At 40.0% G+C, this 24,715-nt stretch overlaps 2 protein-coding genes across 2 annotated transcripts; one reads left to right on the forward strand and one right to left on the reverse strand.

Moving 5' to 3' along the window:
• Positions 1-15,565: 15,565 nt before the first annotated feature.
• Positions 15,566-16,957, reverse strand: LOC111376661. The gene is made up of 2 exons (XM_022999630.1): positions 16,622-16,957; positions 15,566-16,570 (listed from the first exon to the last, which is right to left on the reverse strand). Exons 1-2 carry the CDS (start codon positions 16,955-16,957, stop codon positions 15,566-15,568), a joined length of 1,341 nt encoding a protein of 446 aa, XP_022855398.1.
• Positions 16,958-22,954: 5,997 nt separating this feature from the next.
• Positions 22,955-24,355, forward strand: LOC111376665 (8-hydroxygeraniol dehydrogenase-like). The gene has a single exon (XM_022999635.1). It carries the CDS (start codon positions 23,037-23,039, stop codon positions 24,120-24,122), a length of 1,086 nt encoding a protein of 361 aa, XP_022855403.1. The 5' UTR covers positions 22,955-23,036; the 3' UTR covers positions 24,123-24,355.
• The last annotated feature ends 360 nt before the right edge of the window (positions 24,356-24,715 follow it).

Raw genomic sequence — 24,715 nt, forward strand, 5'->3', positions numbered from 1 at the left:
TCTCGAAACGTTAGTTTGGCAGACGCTAATGCACACGCTCAAGCCTCTGTTCCCACTTCTGGCCGTTGGTGAAGAGAGAGGTGGACATGGGGTGGGTGGAGCTAGAAGAAGATGATTACATTTTATATAATTTAAAAAATTTCTTCTTTCTAAGGTTATTTTCTTCTCATTTTATCTTGTATTTGACAAATTTGTCCCTGCAATAAAAAGAAATAAAAGGAATGTAAAGTCCACGAGCAAAACTAATGTCCAAAATGGACCAATTAATCCGTTAATGGCACAAGTTTGGGACCTCCGTACCAAATTCGAAATAATTGAGCATAATTATTAGACCCAACTCGAGAAAATCATCGAGTCTCCAGGTCAGTTGTTCGATTGGTGAATCGATCATTAAACCAGTGAGTCATCGTTTGATCTTAATTCTAATTAAAATATATTTTTGAAACAAAAAGAATACCACTTTGCTATATATATATATATATATATATATTTGGCTTACATAATACAACAAAAGGTTCACCAGTTTCAAAAATGGTCAAGAACCTTTGCTATATTTAGATATAAGGATGGCAAATGGGTCGAGCGGCTCAGCGGCTCAACTCGCGAAAACGGAGCTCGTGGGCGGCTCGGACTCGTAAAAACACGAGCGTGAGCCGAGCGGGCCTGTTCGGTGGGCGAGCTGAGCCCGCTCGACTCGCACAAAAAACGAGCCACTCGCGGCGAGCCTGTGAGCGGCTCGTTTGCAACGAGCCACGAGCCCAAGCTCGTGGGCTAGTATGAAAATGTGATCGAAACGGTCACATTTTTGAAATGTGACCGTTTTGGTCACTTTATGAACGGTCACTGACTTTTTGTCAGTGACCGTTTCAGACCCTCATTTATTTATTTTTATCTTTTTTGTTTTTTGACCGTTAACAAAGTCAGTGACCGTTTCAGACCCTCATTTATTTATTTTTATCTTTTTTGTTTTTTGACCGTTAACGGTCACTGAATTTTTTCAGTGACCGTTTTGGTCCTTAAAATTTTTTTTTTCCTTTTCTTCTATAAATAGTGGCATTTAGCCACAAATTTTTTTACAATTCTCTCAACTCTCAATTATCGTTCTCTCAAGTTTCTTATATTATGTTGATAACTTGCAATTTTTATATATAATTTATACAATATCCAATTTTCATTTCTTAGTTCTCACTATATTTATTGAAATTTCATCCAATTTTCATTTCTCACCACATTTATACAATTATTGTTCTACTAGTTATTACTTATTACAACTAAACAAATGGATTCACGCTCATTTGTCGAAAACTTGTTCGGTGTGGGAGGAAACGAATCGCCTATGACACCGCAAAATCAATTTCAGAATCAATTTGAAGGTCTAAATAACGTACCCCTACCTGAAAATATTCCAGATTTGGATCTTCATCATCATGTAAGCGGCAATCCAGATTATCCAATTAATTTGGATGATGTTGACATTCCCGAAAAGGAACACGATCAGGAAGAAGAGACTGAATTAAACATTCCTGATGCAAGAGGAAAGCGAAATGGGAAAAAACAAGCAAAATGTTGGGATCACTTTAAGTTGATTTCAACGGGATAATCGTCAATGGAGTCCAAGAATCAAAAGCAGTATGTAAATACTGCCAACAAAGATTGGCATGGCAAAGAGGAATTGGTACCACCCATCTCAACCGTCATTACAAAGTATGTGCGGCCAAACACGGACTTATTTCAGGCTGTCAAACACAATTGCAATTTGACAGTCCAGGCGCCGATGGTTCTACTGCACCCCTAGTGAAACTTGTTGCTGGTGCTGAGTTGCCTTTGGCATTAATTGACAACCAACACTACGTCTCGTATGTGAAAGAATATCTGCAGCCAAGGTACGTTAGGGTAAGTCGAAACACTCTTCGTTCTGATACAATACTGTATTTTACTTTAACAAAACAACAATTAATTATAGATTTGCAAAAATATGGGGGTGTCATATCTTTAACTTCAGATATATGGGAATAGATTAATAAAAGAGCATATATAGCTGCAACTGCACATTATATAGACCTACTTTGGTGCATGCATAAAAAAATTATTGCTTTTAGAATTATTGAGTTTCCTCACAACGCTAATAATATATTTAATGCTATTATTAGTATTGTTAGAGAATATCATTGCGAAGGTAAAATCCGTTCATTTACTTTCGATAATGCTAGTGTTAATAAAGTAGTTGCTGAAAAATTGCATAGGGTACTACAACCTGATTTTGGTGGATATTTGTTTCATATTCATTGTGTATGTCATATTTTGAATTTAATTGTCCAAGATTGTTTAAAATATATAAAAGATGAATTTCAAAATATTAGGAACGCACTAATATATATCACAATCTCTCCAAATAGAAAACAAACATTTGATGATTATTGTGCCGAAATAGGAGTGCAAAATGCTAAAACATTTTTTAGCAACGTAGGTCATAGGTGGAACTCTACTTACTTGTTATTAAAATCATGTGAAGGTTTTGAACATTTAATAACTGACTTTTATAATAATAGACATGTTAGAAATGATGACGAGGGTATGTTCACTGAACGTGATTGGTATTTAGCTTTGAAAGTTAAAAAAATTTTGACATCTTTTTATGAAACCACTAAAATTTTATCGGGCGTTTACTATCCCATCAGCTGTATGGTGCTTGAACGTCTTAATATAATTGCAAGAACATTTCATAAATACATAAATGACCCTGATTTTAGTGAAATTACAATTGCTATGGAATTAAAATTTAGAAAATATTGGGAAGATTTGCTTATATTATTTCCTTTAGCATGCGTGATGGACCCCGATATAATTTATCGGGAACTAAATATATAATTGATTAAATTTCAAACGCCTTAACGTTTGATACACCTATTACATATAGAAATTTAGAGCAAACATTATGTGAAATGTATGAATTATATGCGAACTGAATGGGTACCAATATTAGTCGGGTACCATCTGCACCTACTCCTTCCACTGAAATTGAAGAAGAAGATGCGGAAATATTTAATTTATTTCAAGGCATTAATTCGTATAGATTTGATTCATCTGCAATGTGTTCATCTACTACCACTGCCACTGCCACTGCTATGTCATCACCATCTGTATCTCAGTCTTATCATACATCTACGGGCTCAAGCTATAATTCATTGCCTGCTGAATTAATTGGTTATTTCAACCAGAATATGCCAACAGATAAAACAATTAAAAAAGTTCAGATGAAGTAATTGAATTCTGGCGAAGGTATGAACGACGTTGGCCAGTTATATCTGTGATTATAAAAGATCTTTTAGTGCAGGTAAAAGAGTTTTGAGCGAGGTCAGGAGCCGATTGAAAAAAGATATTTTAGAAGCCTTAATGTACGTTAAGGATTGGCAGGACGCTCATTTTCGACTACAAGATAAATATGTCGAATTTGCATGTCGTCAAGTAAGTGATATTTGATTTAATTATATTGATGAAACTTTTCTTTTCTTATCGTTACTTTTAATTTTCTTTAAAAAATTGTACACACTACAAAAAATTGTTCGTGTACAATTTTTAACTCCGCCTATTGAAAATTTAAGTAGCTGATCCCAAACCCGGATAAAGAAGGAGGGTTTATATTTTATCTATTTTAAAAAAAAATTGAAAAAAATAAGGCTTTCATATTTATTTTTTCTATCTCTTTTAGTTAAAAAAAATTACTTTTTTTATCTTTCAAATTAGCTATTTGTTCTATATATAAAAAAAGGACGTCTACTCGCTAGCCGAGCTCGTGGTTTCATGGCTCGGCCCATTGATATCCCTATCTAGATATATATGTTTGGCACACATAACACGACAAAAGGTTAACTAATTTCAAAAAATGGTCATGGACCTGAAATTTCAAGTGGGAAGCCAAGGTTCGAATTAGCCTCTTTGCAAATTTAAAATAATAATAATAATAATAATAATAATAATAATAATTACATTGTACTTTGGTGACCATCCAATTCACACGTTGAACTGAATCCTGTTCCTCTTGAACCTGACTTATTCGAGCAGGTTTTGAGTAGTTCAACCGGTCTGATCGGTTCCTTTTATTTATTTGTTTACTTAATGAACTCAGATTGGACCACTATTCAATTCGCGCGGTTCTTGAACCGGTCCAATTTTAATAATTATGGGCTTCTGACCAAAAATGTAGGAAAGGATGGGTATGGACCATTTATGCCAATTTTTCAAGTTAAGTCTGATTTCAGGGTTTTACTAATCCATGTTCTGCCCCCAGTTAGAGGTGAGCATTTTAATCGAAATCGAATTGAAACTGGAGGTTTTGGTACAATTTAAAAGAAAAAATTAATTAGGAATCAAAATCTTTGTTTATTTGTCTACTAAATGAACTCGGATCAGACCACTATCAGGTTCGATGGTTTTTGATTTGGTCCGATTTTAATAACAATGGACTTGAGATGAAAAATACAAGAAGGGAAAGGTATTAGACCATTCCACACCAATTTTTCAAGTTAAGTCTGTTTTCAGCGTTTTGCTAATCCATGTCCTGCGTATAATTAAAGGTAGGCATCTTAATCGGAATTGAACTGAAACTGGATGTCTCGGTATGATTCCAAAAAAAATTAATTAGGAATTGAAATTGTTTTTTATTTGTCTACTTAATGAATTCGGATCCGACCACTATCCGATTCGACGATTCTTGTCTGTTCGGATTTTAATAACTATGGGCTTGAGACAAAAAATATAGGAAGGGAAAGGTATTGGACCTTTTACACCAATTTTGAAGTTAAGTCTGATTTTAAGGTTTCGCTAATCCATGTCCTGCCCACAGTTAGAGGTGGGCATTTTAATCGGAATCGAATTGAAACTGGTAGTTCTGGTCAGATTCCAAAAAAGATTGATTAGGAATCAAAATCGAGAATCGAAAATTGATTGGGCGAAATTGGGTTTGTTCTTGATCCTTGAATAAGAATCATGGGTACCCAAATGGAATCAATTTTTTAAATAATTTTTATTCTTTATAATTTAGAGGCTGGGCAAGCAAAAAATTTACGAAATTTATCGAGCCGAAACTTGAGGCTCGAGCTCGGCTCGATTAAAATTGTCGAGCTTTTTTCTGAGCCCGAGTCGGGGCGAGCTTAATTTTAGGTTCGATGGCTCGGGCCTTTCCCATCCAAGCTCGGCCGGCCTGTTCCCCCCCCCCCCCCCCCCCCCTTTTTTTTACGGCAGCAGGTTCGCTACCTTAAAAGGCAGCAGTCAAGAACCTACTGCCTTAAAAGGCAGCATTTTAATTATTGCCATATATATATATTTTTAATAAAGGCTTGCGGGCCGGCTCGGGCAAAGCCCATCTCCCAAAAATGGGGCTCGGCCCGAGCCCCGAGCCAAGTCGGCTCGGGCTTTTTGCGGGTTGGGTGACGGACGACCCAAGCCGACGAGCCTGATTGACATCCCTACCCCAACCTTAACCCACCACACCACATCCCAATTCACACAAAACCTATTTTCATTTTCTTCTTCCCTCTTTTTCTATCTTTTCCATGCTCTCTCTACTAGATTGGCGCTGTTTCGATGATAGTGACATTTAGGGATGGACAAAACTCCCGAATCGAATTGAACGGTTCTTTTTAAGTTAAATATCCGAACGAATATCTAAATCGAGAACCGACGGGTTCAATTCGGTTCTAGATCAAGAACCAAAGAACCATGTATTCCTAATTTTTTTAATTAATTTAATTTAAATAAGTCAAATTATTTTATTTTTTCTAAATAAATTTGCTAACTAGTTAATTTAACTCAAACCTAAAAATATGATTTTCTTATTTCTAATTTTTAGTACAAAGCCATCTTAATCAAATTGATCTAAAATTTATCCAAATCTGTTACTCTACTGTAATGCCATTTCCACCGTTCTAGAAAAATCGAATTGAAACTCGATAACTCCTCTCTTAATTGTTGTGAGCTCACTATCTTACTCTTCCTGTGATTTTAGCAATCAAATCTATGAAGAAGTCAACAAAGAGAGACGCAAAAAACACATAAGATTGGACTTCGTTATTTTGTAAAAGCTAATATTGAATATATCATTAGTTGAATTTATGTAACCTTGTAAATTTTAAAAAAATTAATTATAATACGGAACTTAGGAACCGAGGAGAATCGACCCGAATCGAATTGAATCGAATGGAACTAAACTCAAATGGTTCCATAATTAAATTTGGACCCAAAGATTCCACTTACTAAATACCCGAAAATTTCTAGTTCGATTCAGTTTTCATTAAAACTGGTGAAAACTGAACCGAACTGGACCATATCCAGCCCTAGTGACGCTATGTCTCCGTGCCATTTCTTTTCTTTCTTCATTGGAGCGATGCGTTTGCGAAGCCCAGATCGAAATCCGAGTCGCGACACTTAGATCGAAATCCGAGCTGTGATGCACAATGACGAACTAAGCAATGATAACTTGTCGGTGTTGCAGTAATTTTATGTTGTTCTATGGTGGTTTTTGGTGATTTTTGAAATAGTTTTGTGGTGCTGCTGTCGGTGTTTCTTGGTGGTGTTAACAGGTGTTTTGTGGTGGTCTTTCTATCTTCACTACAGCGGCGCCTCTGTGAGCGCCAATGCAACCACTGCTTCGACAATAGCGGAGCTATATCTCTCCACCATCTTTTTTCTTCATCGGAGCAGTGCTTTTGTCGCCGGAGCAGTGTCGATTTTGTGGTGGTTTTTGAGGTGATTGTTTAGATGGTTTTGTAGTGGTTTTTAGCTGATCTTTTGGTGGTGTTGGCTGTGTTTTGTGGTGGTGGAGCTGGTTTCAAGATTTGGTGTTCATCTGCTCATTGCTGCTTGGCGCGATCTTATGCGCGACGGCGTTGCGCATGATCTATGACCACAGCAGTGTGTGTGCATGGTTTACGGTGGTACCATGGCGATGGTTTTTGTTGGATTTGTTGGCTTTTCATGTTTTAGTGTTGGGTGGTTTTTGTTGGCAGTGGTGGTGGTTGTGGCGAAAGCGAAGGCAATGAGATGGGATCAAGGGTGTTTGTAACCAATTATTTAGTTGATTTGTGACCAAGTATTATATAACTATTGAGTTGATTTGTGACCAGATCATCGAAATAATATGTGACAAATTAATTTGATAATATGTGACCAATTAATATGTTGTAGCCTATAATTATGTACCTATAACCATTAATTGTATAATTGTGACATTATTACATTTAATTAATAAATATTTTTAATTAATAAATAAATACTTAATTTTTGCAGTTTTAAACTTAAGTTTGAAAATTTGAATTGAGATACTTAACACCTGATTTATGATTTTTTTCTCCCAAATCTATCAGCACTAGTGAAAATTCCACCACACACCTACCTTTTAATAAATATTTAGAATAAACCATTTAACATTTTTAAACAATAAATACTATTTTTTATTAAGTAAAAATCAAAATGTGAAAAGATTACAAGAATCAAAATGGTTATTCATTTATATCCTAAAGTTACTCCACCAAACGCGCCCTTAAATTAAGAACCACCAAACATGCCTTAAGCTACTAAATTAACCAAAAAATCCATGATTATGTTGTTATTTCCTATTGCAATCGATTTCATCCGCCTAGATTTTCTCTTCAAAATCGCTCACCAAGAAAGAACCCAAAACCTAAACACTAAATTGGTCATTCACAGATGTCCCGCAGAAGCATATCCAACGCCATTTCATACAAATCCAAAAATTGATTCCCATTTTCCATTATTTTAGTCTTTACCGCTAGTATAAATCTCTTGTCAGATTCATACCACAACCACCACCCGACCACAATCCGCTTTTTTTTTTTTGAAAAAATTCTACCATAAATGCGGAACAGACTCCAGTTGCAGTGGTTTAGAAGCGACGTTTGTCCATGGGGTCTGATGCTACCAAAAATCGTACATGTATATTTCCCGAGCTTGATAATTCGGATTGAGTACGATCGTAGTCTTTCGGTACCTGAAACAAAGGCAATGAGGTGTGTTCTCGTCGCCCCTCCGATGCTTAAGTCAGAAAGAGAATTATGAGCGTGAGACTATAAACTGGAGAATAATGAAAAATGTACCTGAATAATGGCCCAAGGTTCTATTTTTATAGAGGTAGGTAGTGTACTCCTAGTAGGATTGTGCCGGTTGGATGTTTTTATCCAATGGAATCCTATTTGTAAGGAATGTCCTACTCGTAATGGAATTGTCTGACAAGTGGTGTAAGAGTTGATATAGAGTTCTTGGGTGTTTAGGTGTTTGTTTGTTAGGCACCTAGGTCTAGAAGGTCTGTTAGTGGAGTATATCCCGAGGACATATGGCAAAAAGGTGAGTGGAGCACGTATGGAGTCCTCGGAATATAGTCCTCGGGTATACCAATATTGGTATCATCACTGGCCATCATGCACTCTTCCTAGAGATCGAGCTCTTAGGATGGGGTGCACGAGAATTATGAACACTTCACTTCAGAAAGCTTCGTCGAGAAGTGATGGCTGACGATAGAGGTCGGTATTGATATGACCGTTGTAGAGAACGGGCTTGGATTTGTGACACGTGTCTTCGTGGATGGTCATAGATAGCGACCTTTGGCCTTCCATCATTTTCACCTTTAAATACTGCAGTTCTCACCTTCATTTTTCACTTTTACCCACTGTAAATCTGAGTTTTGCGAGGTCGTGCTCGAGAGAAATACTTTGGGAACTTCTCAACTTGTCAAGAAACTCCAGGTAAGGCTCGAGACTCTAAGTTATTCCATAAGCTAGGTCTTAAGTTTGTTAAGTGATGTCGAGTAGTAAGGGTCGTGATTCATCCAGTAGTTCGAGTAGTAGCGAGGATGTTGGAACGTCGATAATACCGATGGCTATTCCCCTAGAGGCTACTCCTCAGGCTCAAGTTAATATGATCTTCGAATATCCCGATGAACCCTGTAGGCTAAAAGAGCACTCAGCTATTGCTGCGGCTAGGGAATATGGCATTATGCCTATCTGTGATGTTAGATTTCCTGGCCCCGAGGATAGGATTGTTTGAGCTCGATGAGGGGAGTTTGTTATTTTTAGGGAAACCCTTAAGGTTGGCTTTAGGTGGCCCCTTCACCTCTTTTTCATTGCTCTGTTGGTCGAGCACTCTATGTGCTCGGGGCAGTTACTGCCTAACGCCTGGAGAATGCTCGTATATTTTTTCATAGCATGTAGGTACTTAGGTATCGAGCCCAATATTGGCCTCTGTAAATTAGTGTTCAAGCTTAAGAAGCATCCTCGATATACTTGTTTTGGCTATCTCTCGACGATAGGGGGTTTTAAGATCTCGAGGATGGCGAGTTCTCTGAAGGGGTGGAGGGAGGGGTGGTTTTATGTAATAGCGCAAGAACCCGACCTTTCTTTCTGGCCTGATTGGGAAATCCCCGACGCCGAGGAGTTCTGTGAGGGCCAGGAGTATCCAGATGTGTTGGAAGAGCATAGGAGGATGCTGGTGGGGCTCAGCCCCCCTTTTCTCGATGATGAAGGAGATTGGGGAAGAGGTTATAGACCTGGCAGATATTAGAGGCGTCGAGGGTAGGGATGTTCCTATATTTTTTGCAAAATAGCTTGACCTTGTGCTCGGTCTAAAGTGTTGTAAATCTTGCATGTATGTCGTTTGATCCTCGAGCCCTCCGGAACTTTGTTAGCACGAGGGCTGATGCCCATCCACAGGGGCAGTCCCCGAAAAAGAAAGGCAAGAAGAGGCCTCGAGGCACCCTTGAGCGAAGTGTGAGGGGGCTTGGCGAAACATCTTGAGCACAATCTCAAGTCTCGACCCCTTTGCAGCCGAGGCCAGGATCTCCTACTCCTCGGGTAGTTACTCATCGGCCTTCTTCTGAGGTGGTCGACCCGAGGATGACCCGATTCTCACCGGGGACTTTGAGAGTTGCAACCTCGTTCTTGATCTTGTGAACAAATACAAGGAGGAGGTGAAGCTCGAGGATGGGATGAAGGTCCTCGAGCGTTTTACTATGAAGGTAACCCTTGAACATTTGACTTCAGCTTTTAGTTTCTTCATCGAGATTAATACTTAATATTTTCTCCTTTTCAGATGTTGAGTGTAGCTTAAGGGCTTTCTCTTCAAGGGCTCGAGAAGGCCAAGAGAGCGGCTGGGGTAGAGACCTCCATGGCCTCCAAGGACAGGAGGATTTTTGACCTCGAGGCTCAGGTCGAGGTTTTATTGAAGGAGTGTGATGACGCGAGAAAGGAGGCTGCTAAGGCCAGGGATGACCTTAATGTGGCAAAGGATGAGGTCGAGGGTGTGAGGCTCGAGCTTGTCCAGAAGACGAAGGGTTTTGAGCGCGAGCTCGCGGATGTCAAGGAGAAGGCCTAGGAGGAGTTTAAAACCTCCAATGATTGTGACAAGATAAAGGGGGAGTACGCGTTGGGGGTGTACTTCCATGCTCTGAAAGAGGCCCGGGCCTTTCTTCGTCTGAAGTTACCCGACGTTGCTCCGGATGACCTGAAGACAGTGTCTTCCATTGCTGATACCTTGGAGCTCTCAGATTCTGAAGATGGGGTAGGATCAGGTGGAGAAAACACGAGGAGGGCCTTGAGGACGACGTTGAGATTGACATCAATAACCTCGACCCTCCTCTTGGCCATATTGGATAGTCCTCCACCCCGATCTTTTGCTTTGTAATTTTTGTTTAATTTTTGAATAAGTTTTTTGCTCGATGAATGGTACAATGTTTTGCTGTTATTATTATTGCCTTTTAGTCATGAACTGCGAATTAGTCATCTTGACCCCTGGGACTTCAAACATCTCGAGCAAACAAACTGAAGTAATTACTCATGCGACGTCCTCGGGGAAATAACTCGAGCACATTAACTTTAAAGAAGATACTCGAGGACTCCATAACTCGAGCACATTAACTTTAAAGAAGATACTCGAGGACTCCATAACTCAAGCACATTAACTTAAAAAGAAGATACTCGAGGACTCCACAACTCGAGTACATTAACTTAAAAAGAAGTAATGTACTCATGTGACATCCTCGAGGGATTGGTATATACTCGAGGACTTCACAACTTGAGCACATTAACTTAAAAGAAGATACTTGAGGACTCCACAACTCGAGCACATTAACTTAAAAAGAAGTAATGTACTCATGCGACGTCCTCGAGGGATTGATATATACTCGAGGACTCCACAACTCGAGCACATTAACTTAAAAAGAAGTAATGTACTCATGCGACATCCTCGAGGGATTGATATATACTCGAGGACTTCTCAACTCGAGCACATTAACTTAAAAAGTAGTAATGTACTCATGTGATGTCCTCGAGGATTTGCCTGAAAAGATGGGGGACTTTTATACGTTACCGAGCATTACAATATCAATTTATGCTCAAGTATGTTGTATGGTCAAGGCTTTTTTAGGTGCTTGCGCGGGACAAGACTTTGGGTACTTGTGCGGGGCAAGGCTTTGGGTGCTTGCTCGGGGCAAGGCTTTTTTAGGTGCTTGCGCGGGGCAAGGCTTTGGGCACTTGCGGGGAGCAAGGCTTTGGGTGCTTGCTCGGGGCAAGGCTTTTAGTGCTTGCGCGGGGCAAGGCTTTTGATAGCGAGATCACATTTCAATGAATAGCTGAATTCTTATTGTACTTTGAAAATAGACTTGGTGTGCAGGCCTGACAACTGAAAACGTGAACCTTGGCACGCAGGCCTGACTAACGATAAATAAAACTCGGCACGTAGGCCTGAGAACTGAAAACGTGAACCTTGACGTGCAGGCTTGACTATTGATAACTGGAAGACCAAGTTACTTGTAATATATTTTTAAATTCTCGGCGTTCCATGGTCTTGAAAGTGGTCTTCCTGATGTATCCCTTAAACTGTATGCGCCTCCTTGGAGCTGTCGTATGACTTCAAAGGGCCCTTCCCAAACTAGTCCTAGCTTGCCCGGGGCATGACCCGCTGCTTCGACCCTTCTTAACACAAGGTCTCCGGCTCTGAATCTCCGCGTCCCCACCTTTTTATTGAAATACTTTGCTGTTTTATCTTGGAGCTGTCGTATAACTTCAAGGGGCCCTTCCCAAACTGGTCCTAGCTTGCCCGGGACATGACCCGCTGCTTCGGCCCTTCTTAACACAAGGTCTCCGGCTCTGAATCTCCGCGTCTTCACCTTTTTATTGAAATACTTTGCTATTTTATCTTGGTAGGAGGCCATTCTTAAAGCTGCCTGATCACGAACTTCCTCCAAGAGGTCGAGGTGTTCAGTGGTGCGCCCTGTATCTTCGGGCTCAAGCCTTCTTTGGCTGGGCAACCTGACTTCAATAGGGATGGTGGCCTCAATACCAAAAGCCAAAGGGGGTTTTCCCCATTGCAGTTCTGTGGGACGTTCTATACGTCCAAAGTATGGAAGGTAACTCGTCAGGCCAGGAACCTCTTGCATCCCCGATTCTTGTACGGAGGTCTTACAATATAATCTGATTGGTCACTTCGGCGAGACCATTACTTTGAGGATAGGAAATTGACGTTAAACGGTGATCAACCCCTAGGTTGGAATAGAAGTTTTTAAATTGTACATTGTCGAACTGCCTGCCATTATCAGTTATGAGGACTTTCGGTATTCCGAACCTGCATATGATGGATCTCCAAATGAAACTTCTTAACTTAGGCTCTGAAATTGTTGCTAAAGCCTCGGCCTTCACCCATTTAGTGAAATGCTCTACTGCCACAGCTACAAACTTCAATTGCCCTCTAGTTACTGTCTTTCCAAGGATGTCAATTCCCCATTGTTCAAACGGGGCTGTGCAACTAATGCTAGTGAGGTCCTCTACGGGATGGTGGATGACATTGCCAAATCTTTGGCACTTGTCACACTTCTTGACATATTCCTAGGCGTCTTTCTTCATGGTTGGCCAATAATATCCATACCTTATGAGCTTAAAGGCTAATGTCCGAGCTCCGTAATGGTTCCCACATATTCTTTCATGAACTTCTTCTAGGACTTGGGATGATTCAGAAGGCCTAAGGCATTTGAGGTATGGAAGTGTGAGGCTCCTGCGAAATAAAACACCTTCAATCATACAATACTTGGAGCTTTAGATCGGATGCTTCTTGCTACTCGAGGATCTTTTGGAAGATTGCCATGCTTTATGTAATCCACTATTGGGTCCATCCACGATGGCTCATTATCAATATCCATGACGCCTACGGTCTGATTAATGCTTGGCTCGGTTATAATTCTAACGTGAACTGTCCTGTCAAGCCCATCTATTCCCATGAACACCAATCTTGACAAGGCATCGGCCTTACAATTCTCAGCCCGAGAAATTTTCACAATTTCACAATCCCTAAACTTTCTCTGGATATCATGCACTTTCAAGCAGTATAAGCTCATCTTCTCGTCCTTCCTATCGAACGTCCCATCAATTTGTCCAACCACCAACTAGGAATCACTGTAAATTTTGATATTTTCAAGCTCGAGATTGATGGCGAGTTCCATGGCTATGATAACGGCCTCATACTCTGCTTCATTATTGGTCGCCTCAAATCGAACCTGAGTGCACACTGAATGTTTATGAGCACGTTCGGGCTTATAATTATGACCCCTGCACCCGAGCCTGAGGAGTTTGATGCTCCATCGACAAAAATTTGCCACGCACCTGTGGTCTAGCTCGAGCTACCATCTGGCCCCCAAGGCCTTGGGGTGAGTTCTGCAATGAAGTCAATTAAGGCCCGAGCTTTGATAGATGGGCGGGGCTTGAACTCTATGTCAAATTCTCTGAGTTCAATTGCCCACCTCAGTAATCTTCCTGAGACGTTTGGTTTCTAAAGAATGTGTTTTAGAGGCTGATTGGTGAGCACTACAATGGGATGTGACTGAAATATTGCTGAAGTTTTCGTGCTGCCACTATCAGTGCCAGGGCAAGCTGTTCTGCCAAAGTGTATCTTGTTTCTGCATCAAGTAGGACTTTACTTACGTAATAAATGGGTTGCTGGGCCCTGTTAACCTCTTTTACCAAGACACCACTCACTGCATTTTGAGATACGGCTAAGTACAAATATAGAGTATCTCCGGGCTCGGGTTTGGTGAGGATAGGAGGAAATTCCAATGTCTGCTTGAGCTCCTGAAAAGCCTTCTCGCACTCCTCATTTCATTCAAAGCAATGATTACCCCTGAGGGCTTTGAAGAAGGGGAAGCACCTGTCTGCTGCTCGGGCTATGAACCTGTTTAAGGCAGCTACCCTACTTGTCAACTTTTGAACCTCTTTCTTGGTCCTTGGTGATTCCATTGCTGCCAGAGCCTGAATCTTGTCGGGGTTGGCCTCAATCCCCCGATGAGTAATCATGAAACCCATAAGCTTTCCTGAAACTACGACGAATACACACTTCTCTGGGTTGAGCTTCATCTTATATTTTCTTAGGGCGACGAACACCTTCTCTAGGTCGGATATGTGTTCCTCTACCTTCTTACTCTTTACAACCATGTCATCTACATAGGCCTCGATGTTCTTCCCTATCAAATCGGCGAAGACTTTGTCTTTGTTGATGAACCTCTGATATGTTGCCCCAGCATTTTTCAACCCAAATGGCATCACCCTATAGCAATATATGGCTGAATTAGTCATGAATGAAGTCTTCTCTTGGTCTTCTTTGGCCATAAGGATTTGATGATACCCTGAGAATGCATCTAAGAAGCTATATAGCTTATGTCCGGATGTGCTATCCACAAGATTATCAATCCTAGGTAACGAGTAGCTGTCCTTTGGGCATGCCTTATTCAGATCTGTGAAATCAATGCAGACCCTCCATTTACCACTGGCCTTTTTCACCAGAACAACATTAGCGAGCCAAGCGAGGTATTGGACTTCTCTTATGAACCTTGCTCTCACCAATTTGCCGACCTCTTCTTGAATGACCACACGTCTTTCCAGCCCAAACTGCCTTTTCCTTTGCTTAACAGGTTTGGCCCCTGGGCTGATATTGAGTCTATGAACTGCTACTTCTAGGTGTATCCCTGGCATATCCTCCACCTTCCATGCAAAAATATCAATGTTGTGGGATAGACAATCGATGACTTCTTCCCGGAGGTTGGCCTTGAGATCCCGTCCAATAGTAACGGCTTTCCCGTGCTCAAGCTCGACCACTTCCAACTCCTCAACGGGGGCCAATCTACCCCTTGGCTTGAGCTCGAGCTTGAGGTCTGCAAGTTGCATGACATCAGCACTCATTCCTCGGATACTAGTAACATAGCACTGTCTAGCAGCTGTTTAGTCTCTTCGAACTACTCCGATGCCATGACTTGTGGGGAACTTCATGGCCAGGTGGAAAGTTGACACGATAGGTTGGATCTTGTTCAGTAGGGGTCTTCCCAGAATGATATTGTAGGCCATTGGGGTATTAACCACTTAGAATGGTGTGATCTTCGTCACTTGTGTATTACCCATTCCTAATGTAAGCGGAGCTCGACGATGCCTTCAGGGATAATGACTCCACCACTGAATCCCTGCAGGGGAGTTTTTACCGCTTTGAGCTGTTTTGGAGAGATCCCCATTTTGGCGAAAGCCTCCTACGAGAGTATATTTGCTGCACTCCCATTATCAAGCAGAATCCTCTTTACTTCGAAGTTAGCCACAACCGCAGAGACGACCAAGGCATTGTCACGATGATATGATATTCCTTCCAAATCTCTTGCACCAAAAGTGATGTCTTTAACTTCATCACTGGATTCTCTTGGGGTATGAGCATGTTGGCGGGTATATTGCTTTCGCCCACTACTTGTGTCTCCGCTGGATGCTATGTCCCCAACGATAATATTAATGGTTCCGGCAGTAGGTTGAGCACTGCTTTCGGCCCCATGCTCTTTCCGATTGTCACGGTCATTCCTTGGCCGTTTATCATGACCAATGTAATTTTTAAAAAATCCTCTTTTGATAAGAGCTTCAATTTCTCGCTGTAAAGCATGACAATCCTCTGTAGTATGCCCATGATCCCTGTGAAATTCGCAATACTTCTTCCAATCTCTTGTGTCAGGGGGTGACTTCATCCTTGAAGGCCACTTTAATTTTTTCATATCCTTAACCTCCATCAAGATGTTTGTCTTAGAGGTGTTCAACCAAGTGAGAGGTGCTGACATCATCTCATTCTTGCGCTTATCCCGGGGAAGCTCATGCCGGGGGACGGGATCATGTTGCCTCTTGTTCTCGGTCTTCTCATGGGAAAGACCAGGTCTTCTTGGATTTAGTGTTTCCTCCATATTAATATATTTTTCAACTCGGGTGAGGAGCTCAGTCATTGTCTGCGGCAGGGTCTTTGATAAAGACATCTTGAAAGCTTCACATCTTACGGCGTAGCTGAGGGCGGAGACAACTACTGTGATGTGAAGGTCGGGTATTTGAAGCCTTTCCTTGTTAAACTTTGTCATGAGTCCTTGAAGGGTCTCAGTTGGTCCCTGTCGAAGTTGCATGAGAGAGGCCGCGGTCTTCCTGATTTGCTTGCTACTTGCAAAGAAGGCCGAGAACTTATCAGCCAAATCTGAGAATGAGGCTATAGAGTTGGGCTCCAGTGTCGAGAACTAATCCCTAGCAGCATTAGTCAGTGTTTGTGGAAAGGCTTTGCACATAACCTGATCTGGCGCAACTTGCAAGTTCATGACATCAATGTATAAATTGAGATGGTTGATGGGGTTGGTCGTCCTATCATACTCTTTAATGTGAGGATAATTGAATCTATCGGACAAGGAATATGACAGTATCTCCAGCGTGAATGGAGTGTTAGGGGTGAAACCTGTTGGCCCCCGAGCATTCCGTTGCAGGCCAGCTGTAATTCCTTCTTGAATAATTCGGGCAATTTCACCGGAATCCAAGGCAATCGATCTCGACCCTGAGACCATATTGTGAGCACCCGAGGTTCCTACTCCGCCAATTGCGGGGTTTGGTGGTCGTGCTCGAGCATCAGCCATAAAACCATCATGCTAGCGACGGATGGGAATTTCTTTGACTTAAGAGTTGCATGAGCGTGACCACATGCTGAAGTAGCTCTTCCAAGGCTTCCTTGTGATGACCACTGACAGAGGTGCAGGCACTCCTGACGATTCTTCATGGGGAGCTGGTTGATCTTCGGCAGGATAAGGAATGGGAGCGGATGAGCTTGCGGGAGAAATACCTGATCGTGTGTTAACCATGGCTTTTGGTAGCGTTTCCCACAGATGGCGCCAATGATACTACCAAAAATCATACCTGTATATTTCCCGAGCTTGATGATTCGAATTGAGCACGATCGTAGTCTTCCGGTACCTGAAACAAAGGCAACGAGGTGTGTTCTCGTCGCCCCTCCGATGCTTAAGTCAAAAAGGGAATTATAAGCGTGAGGCTATAAACTGGAGAATAATAAAAAAGGTACCTGAATAATGGCCCAAGGTTCTATATTTATAGAGGTAGGTAGTGTACTCCTAGTAGGATTGTGCCGGTTGGATGTTTTTATCCAATGGAATCCTATTTGTAAGGAATGTCCTACTCGTAATGGAATTGTCTGACAAGTGGTGTAAGAGTTGATATAGAGTTCTTGGGTGTTTAGGTGTTTGTTTGTTAGGCACCTAGGTCTAGAAGGTCTGTTAGTGGAGTATGTCCCGAGGATTATTCTCGAGGAACATGGGATGATGTTAATATTCGTATGAATTTCCTCGAGGACTCGGAAGATCCCGAGGACATATGGCAAAAAGGTGAGTGGAGCACGTATGGAGTCCTCGGGATATAGTTCTCGGGTATACCAATATTGGTATCATCAGGGTCCATCAAAACATAGTGAGTAGGCGATTTATACAAGACATGTGAGATTATCGAACCCAAGACTGAACTCGTTAACACCCCATCTCGACGCATCACGCATCACCCGTTCCATTAACACATCCTCAAAATCAAAAGTCTCAGGCAGCAGTCCCCCACTTGCCAAAGTCGTGCACCCAGATTCCAATTCTATGGGGAAGAAGAACCACATGGAGGACAAAGGCAAGAGGGTAGTTGAAGATGTAGCTGCTTTCCCGAACAACAAAAAGATAAAGTTTGTGTTCCAACACAATCCACAGGTTATTATTTTGGTTCTGCAACCCTTTTTTGGTCCCCTTATGTTAGATGTGTAACATGTAATTCCTAATGCTGCCGTTATAGTGATTATACAGCCAGGTTTTGTGTGGAAATTGTAAAAATTACGCCCTCTTTGGCGATGTTGTAAATGCATCTATTTTTCTTTTAATCCCGATTGAATGTGCCTGGCCAGTCGGAAGCTGATTTATTAAGTTGTAAACAACAATCAACTTTCGTAAACTACATTTTTGATAGAACTATTTGAATTGTGGTATATTCTAGACTTGGACAATTGAATCTGTCTAGCCAGATTGAAGCTTTTTTACTAAGTTTTTAAACAACAATGACCTTTCTGTAAGCTGCATTTTTGGTGGAATTTGTTTGAATTGTGCTATGTTCTAGACTTTGCCAATTGAACGCGTCTAGCCAGTCGGATCTGTAATGCATATGCTATGACACGTGGATCCCTACGCTTCAACTCCAAATAGAATTACAGGGAATTGTCATTTGTTATTCAGATTGGGGACATCGCCACATCTGCAGAATACTCAACTCGATGCATGAATGTTGGATTTCAACCTTGAGCTCATTCGCTATCATATCGACAAGACCAACGTAATTGCAACCAAAGGGAACCAGGAGACCAAAAGTATCTGCGTCATTCACTACAAATACATTTACTGTGTACATTCATGTACAAAGGAAAAATAAATGATTTTGGATAAATCTAAGTGCTTTAGAAAGGAACTTGAACACATTTCAATGAAACTCGCTTCAAATTCATCTTGTAAGAGGATCAAATGTCAAACTTTTTATTTTCAAACACAACTTGAACAGATTTCTGATTGCACGCACACGCATAAACCTAATGTTGATATAGGTTGAATTACCTAGAGATTAGCATATGTGGTAAACATATTAGAGTTTCCTGGATGCATTTTATAGTTACTGTATATATTTAATTGTGGAGAATACTATCCTTTCCATTGTTGACATTTTCATCATATCACATATTCTACTTTGTGAATTTCATACACAGTAACATATGGATGATTCACGTTATCACCAGCCGAAAAATGTATTTTCAAACTTCACAAGAGCAAAATTCTACTTTGTGAATTTCATACACAGTAACATATGGATGATTCACGTTATCACCAGCCGAAAAATGTATTTTCAAACTTCACAAGAGCAAAAAACATTCACATATTGGTCCACAAGCAACGGGACATCGGACGTTGAATTACGAATGAGGGGTAGGAATTATCATAATGCAAATGTGAAGAAACCCAATACATATTACATATACTTGAAGCTCAGATTATAGGTAACGATTCTTACTTTCTTATTTCAAAATTGTAATAAGGACAGAAACCTTCCGTCGAGATCTGGGACGTTGAGGAAAACGTATGCGTCTGTGAGTCTTCTACAAAATGTGTTTTGATTGGAGATGTCATGGTCGGTTTCCTGAAATCATTCTTCAATTTAGTAAAAGATATAAATGGTACCCATAAAATTAGGAATAATCCAAAGTGATCAATTACAAAATGGCTGGATGGGATTATTTTTAGAAGGCAGCATTTATAGACATAAAATATATATCATCAGTATTTTTTTTTTTTTTTTGATATCCAGGTATCCAAACTTACACCAGACTAAATTCTGAACCTCCAAGACCCATTCCCCTAGAACCTTGGAGGGGGTAAATCTCGGAATATGCCTCAACTGGATCACAGGTTCCCTCATTGACTGTACATTTCTACACACAAGAGACCCTCCTCCATAGTGATAGCTCCATACCAAATTTTTGGCCGCAGGTTCCCACCAGGAATCGAACTCTCCACCCTGCCGCTGGAAGCAAGCCAATGTTGATTGATCTACCAGTTGAGCTGTGCCCCGGAGGGCTATCATCAGTATTTTTTGATTTTATTAATGTTATAGAGTAGTTTAGAAAATATTTTAATAGCATGATGCATATGCAAAATTTTCCCTTAGCACTAGAATGGCTTCCCAATTTAGCCCATTGAAAAAAAAAAAAAAAAAAAAGCAAGCAAGCAAGCTCAAAGGCTTCATGCCCATTTTAGTTACATAACCCAAACAAATGTTTGCAGCCCACTGTCAATTTACTAAAAAGATAAAATGGCGTGTCTCAACTCTCAAACCATAAATTCACCTTTAATTTCTTCTCTTGTTCAACCTTCCATCCATCGCCTAGTTCTTTCCATCCCCAATTTCTAGGTAGATAATTAAAGATGGGCTGGATGATAATATGTGAATATCGGTAAAGTAGTCCAGTCCACATGGCCCATTTTTGAAAGGATTATACTGCTTGTATATAAAAATAATATATAAGGGGTTACATAAAATGAAGTATCGAGAAAAGATTGGATGAAAAAGTTCACTATATTTTAAGCTGAAAAATAATATAGTGACATGTGACATTATGTAATTATATAAAGTTTGATGTACATAGCAAAAACCCTAAAAAATTGGTTGAACTATGATGAAATGTTGTGCTCAATGCTCTAGGGTGCAACTAATCAATCATTACAGTATGTGACGTAAACTTCTATTGATTTGTGACTTTATTTAGGGCTACAATGCTTTGAAAAGTATGTGAAAAGCAATATGAACCCCGTTTGGCCCCCTTCTTTAAAAATGAAAATGTGTGGAATAGTATTTTTTTGAAAAATGAGTTGTTGAAAAAGAAGAAAATATTTTCGATTTATGTGCAATATTATTTTATGAAAGATTATGTAGTTAAAAATAGGAAAGAAAAAAATGAAATATAATGAAATGAAATTCAAATGGAGGTTGTTATATCAAGTGCAATTTTGTCTTTTGTAATATCAAGTACATCTCGTAAACCTCCTCATTAAATCCCCCCGTTTCATCACTCCAGTCCAAAAATTCAACAATTGGTCAATTATATTACCACTACAAATATTGTTAGTTACACCACAATTTTTTTATTTACTTAAATAACCTTAAATAAAATTACATTAGTGGGATTTCAATATATTTATCACATAAAATAATTTATTCTTCCTCCATAATCATAAAACCTTTTAAAATTTATCTTCTTCCTCAATCCCTCCTCCAACCCCCACCATCAAAACTTCATCTTTCAATTAAGTTTGACCATTAAAGAAATTAAATCTTTCTCATCGAAATTAAATTGATTCCATGGATGAATAAGGAATAAAAAAATTATGTTTCAATGATGAAATTGATCGAATTAATTCATGCCTGAGGGACAATTGAGTTTGTAGCTTCCAAGAAATATACGGTCCGAGATCCGATGTCTGCTGTATATTTCTTCTTCAAATCAATCCCAAAACGATATCGAATTGATTTATTTGAATTTATAGGACTTTGTTTTGGTTTTTCTTTATAAACAACGGCGAAGGAGGAGGGGAATCCGGAATCAAGGGAAGAGATACTCTAAGGTGGCATTGGTGCTATTGATGCTGTTAATGTTGACGATAGTTCTATTAGTGCTTCTAGCTGTTGGGATCTTTTTTCTCTCCATTGGCTCCGACGAGGATTCACCCGTCGGTGATCGCATCAAACTGAAGCGCTTGAACTTAGACATGTAAGTGTGAATTTTTTTATTTTTTCCAATTCCTCTCTGTTTCTTTGTATATCTGTTTTTGGTGTGCATTATTGTCTAATGGTTAAATATTACTTTTCCCTTTCATATTATGCCCGTCAAGTATATTGGTAGGACTTGATGGATCAAAACTAACATGACTTGTTACCATCGCTAAAGATTTAACCACTTTGCATCTTTTTATTGAACTTTGAAATTAGTGAGGGCAATGGGGCAGGTTCGAACCCGCCCCCTTCCAGCCTTAAACGGGGCGGGGTTGTGGCAATTTTTTGTCCCGTTTATTGCCCGCATTTAATTTTTTATTTATTATTTTTTTTTTTACACATTTTCAAATTTTCGAGTTATACTATTAAATTATAAAATACAAATTCAAAATTTAAAAATTCAAAACAAATAATGTTCAAATTACCATTAATATTCAAAAAAACACTCTCGAAAAAATAATATTAAAAAAAGTACTATTTTTTTTTAAAACATTCACGGGACGGGGAATTATACCCCGCCCCCACCCCATCAACCCGTCGGGGCGGGGTAAATTGCCATCTCTATTTGAAATCAAAATCTTCAAACGATAACAAACCAAAACTCGATCATTTGAATTATGTTATACGTTTGATTGTGCACTATTTTTTTTACTTAAAGAATATTATCTATCTTAATTCACCTTAAAATCATCCAGCTATATTATTCATTTTATTACTTTTTGTACTAAACTGAAAAGTACACAAATGTTCTACAAAAATAAAGAAATATATCCACATAGTCAATTACCAAATAAAATTTTAACTTCTATGTTGACTTTCGAGACGGTTCATAAACCGTCCAAATATGTTTGAAATGCAAAATCCAAGCAGAGTACAAATTTAATTTCGTTTTTACACCAAGTTAAGGTGCCAAAGCACGTAACGTCCATCTCAACTTTATAAAAAGCCGTCCACATCTTACGTTATCCATGATCAAAGTACCCTATGCCATCAAATTTTATAATATTGGTTCGTAATTTTGACTTTGACTTTCTTTCCTGCCCAGACCTACCACCACCTTGTAGATTTTAAGGGCTAAATACATTACTCTAGATTGGGTGAATATACACCGTGCCGTAAACAAAAAGAACTTAGCCACAGCAGGGCCCTACCCCGTTATCTCATTGCCTACGTCGTAATACAGAAATCCGTCCTAGCATTTAATTATGTGCATCTCTGTCAAATCTTTTAATTAAATTTCTAAATAAAAATAGACAAACTTGCACTATATATATGGACGTTGTGATGTTCAGTAGAAACCAATTCTCTGTATTTCTCAGGTTTGCTTAATTTTGTGAAACTAGAGAAATACTGCTTCTGACAATGGGAAAATCACCAGAAATGGAGCACCCTGTAAAGGCTTTTGGATGGGCGGCCAGAGACACAACTGGGATTCTTTCTCCTTTCAAGTTCTCAAGAAGGTCTACTGGTCAGCACGATGTGCAGTTGAAAGTGTTGTACTGTGGGATTTGCCATTCGGATCTTCACAATGCCAAGAACGACTGGGGATTTACACAATACCCAGTTGTGCCCGGACACGAGATTGTCGGGGTGGTAACGGAGGTTGGTGACAAGGTCGAGAAATTCAAGGTTGGAGACAAAGTAGGCGTCGGATGCTTGGTCGGATCATGTCGGGAATGTAATTCATGTAACAAAGATCTTGAAAATTATTGCCCTAAACAAATACTCACCTACGGCGCAAAGGACACCGACGGCACCACCACATACGGTGGTTTCTCCGATATCATGGTAGTTAATGAGCACTTTGTTATTCGCTGGCCAGAAAACTTGCCCTTGGACGCCGGAGCTCCACTCATGTGCGCCGGGATTACAACTTACAGCCCGCTCAGGCACTACGGGCTCGACAAGCCTGGATTGCATATCGGCATAGTCGGGCTTGGTGGGCTCGGCCATGTCGGGGTGAAGTTCGCCAAGGCATTTGGGGCTAAAGTTACAGTTATCAGCACATCTATCAATAAGAAGAAGGAAGCCATTGAAAAGTTAGGTGCAGACTCGTTTCTGGTTAGCAGAAATGAAGAGGAAATGCGAGTTGCAGCTGGAACATTAGATGGGATCATCGATACAGTTTCTGCATTTCACTCCCTTTCGCCATTATTGAGTTTGTTGAAGACTGACGGAAAGCTGATCATGGTTGGTGCACCGAACAAGCCACTGGAGGTGCCAATTTTTCCCGACCTTTTATCAGGGCGGAAGGTGGTGGCCGGTAGCTTGATTGGAGGACTGAAAGAGACACAGGAGATGATTGATTTTGCAGCAAAACATAACGTATTGCCGGACGTGGAGATCATCCCGATGGATTATGTCAACACTGCGATGGAAAGACTACAGAAATCCGATGTCAAATATCGATTCGTGATTGACGTTAAGAAAGCATTGAGAGCCGAATAATTGTGCTGGCAAGAGAGAAGTTATATATGTTGGGAATTTGTCTACTTATTTTTCTTTACGTGTTTGAATAAGGACCCTTTCCATTACTATCATCTTATATTGAGAAATAATTATGTAATACTCGTGGATAGATTTTCTATTTTCTATTTACAAAAGTTTGGAAATTGCTATATCTGCTGGCGTTGTATGACACCAATTCATAATAATAAATAAATAAAACAATCATTTCCTTTCTCTTTTTCACCTAGTTACTATACTAGCAACGAAAGCACGTCAACTTTTTCTGTTGATAATTAATTATTTTATTTTTACATGGTATAAAATCGACACTTTTTTTTTTTTAACAAGGTGTCCTAGCTTGCGCCAAACTATATCTTCGTCCCTGAACCTCCGGCCCCTCAGCTGCTCAGGGAGGTGAATCGCAGGATGTGCCCTTGTTGGTTCCCAGGTTCCCACATGGCTTTTACTCCTTCTCCAAAGGGAGCCTCCTCCATGGTGATTAATCCACCAATAATTCCTCTTTTATTGGATCAAATGTTCCCACCAGGAATCGAACTCCCCACGCTTGGTTTCAGAGCCCCCCAATATGATTG

The sequence above is a fragment of the Olea europaea genome, unplaced genomic scaffold (genome assembly GCF_002742605.1).
Source record: "Olea europaea var. sylvestris unplaced genomic scaffold, O_europaea_v1 scaffold1545, whole genome shotgun sequence".
Classification (NCBI taxonomy): domain Eukaryota; kingdom Viridiplantae; phylum Streptophyta; class Magnoliopsida; order Lamiales; family Oleaceae; genus Olea; species Olea europaea.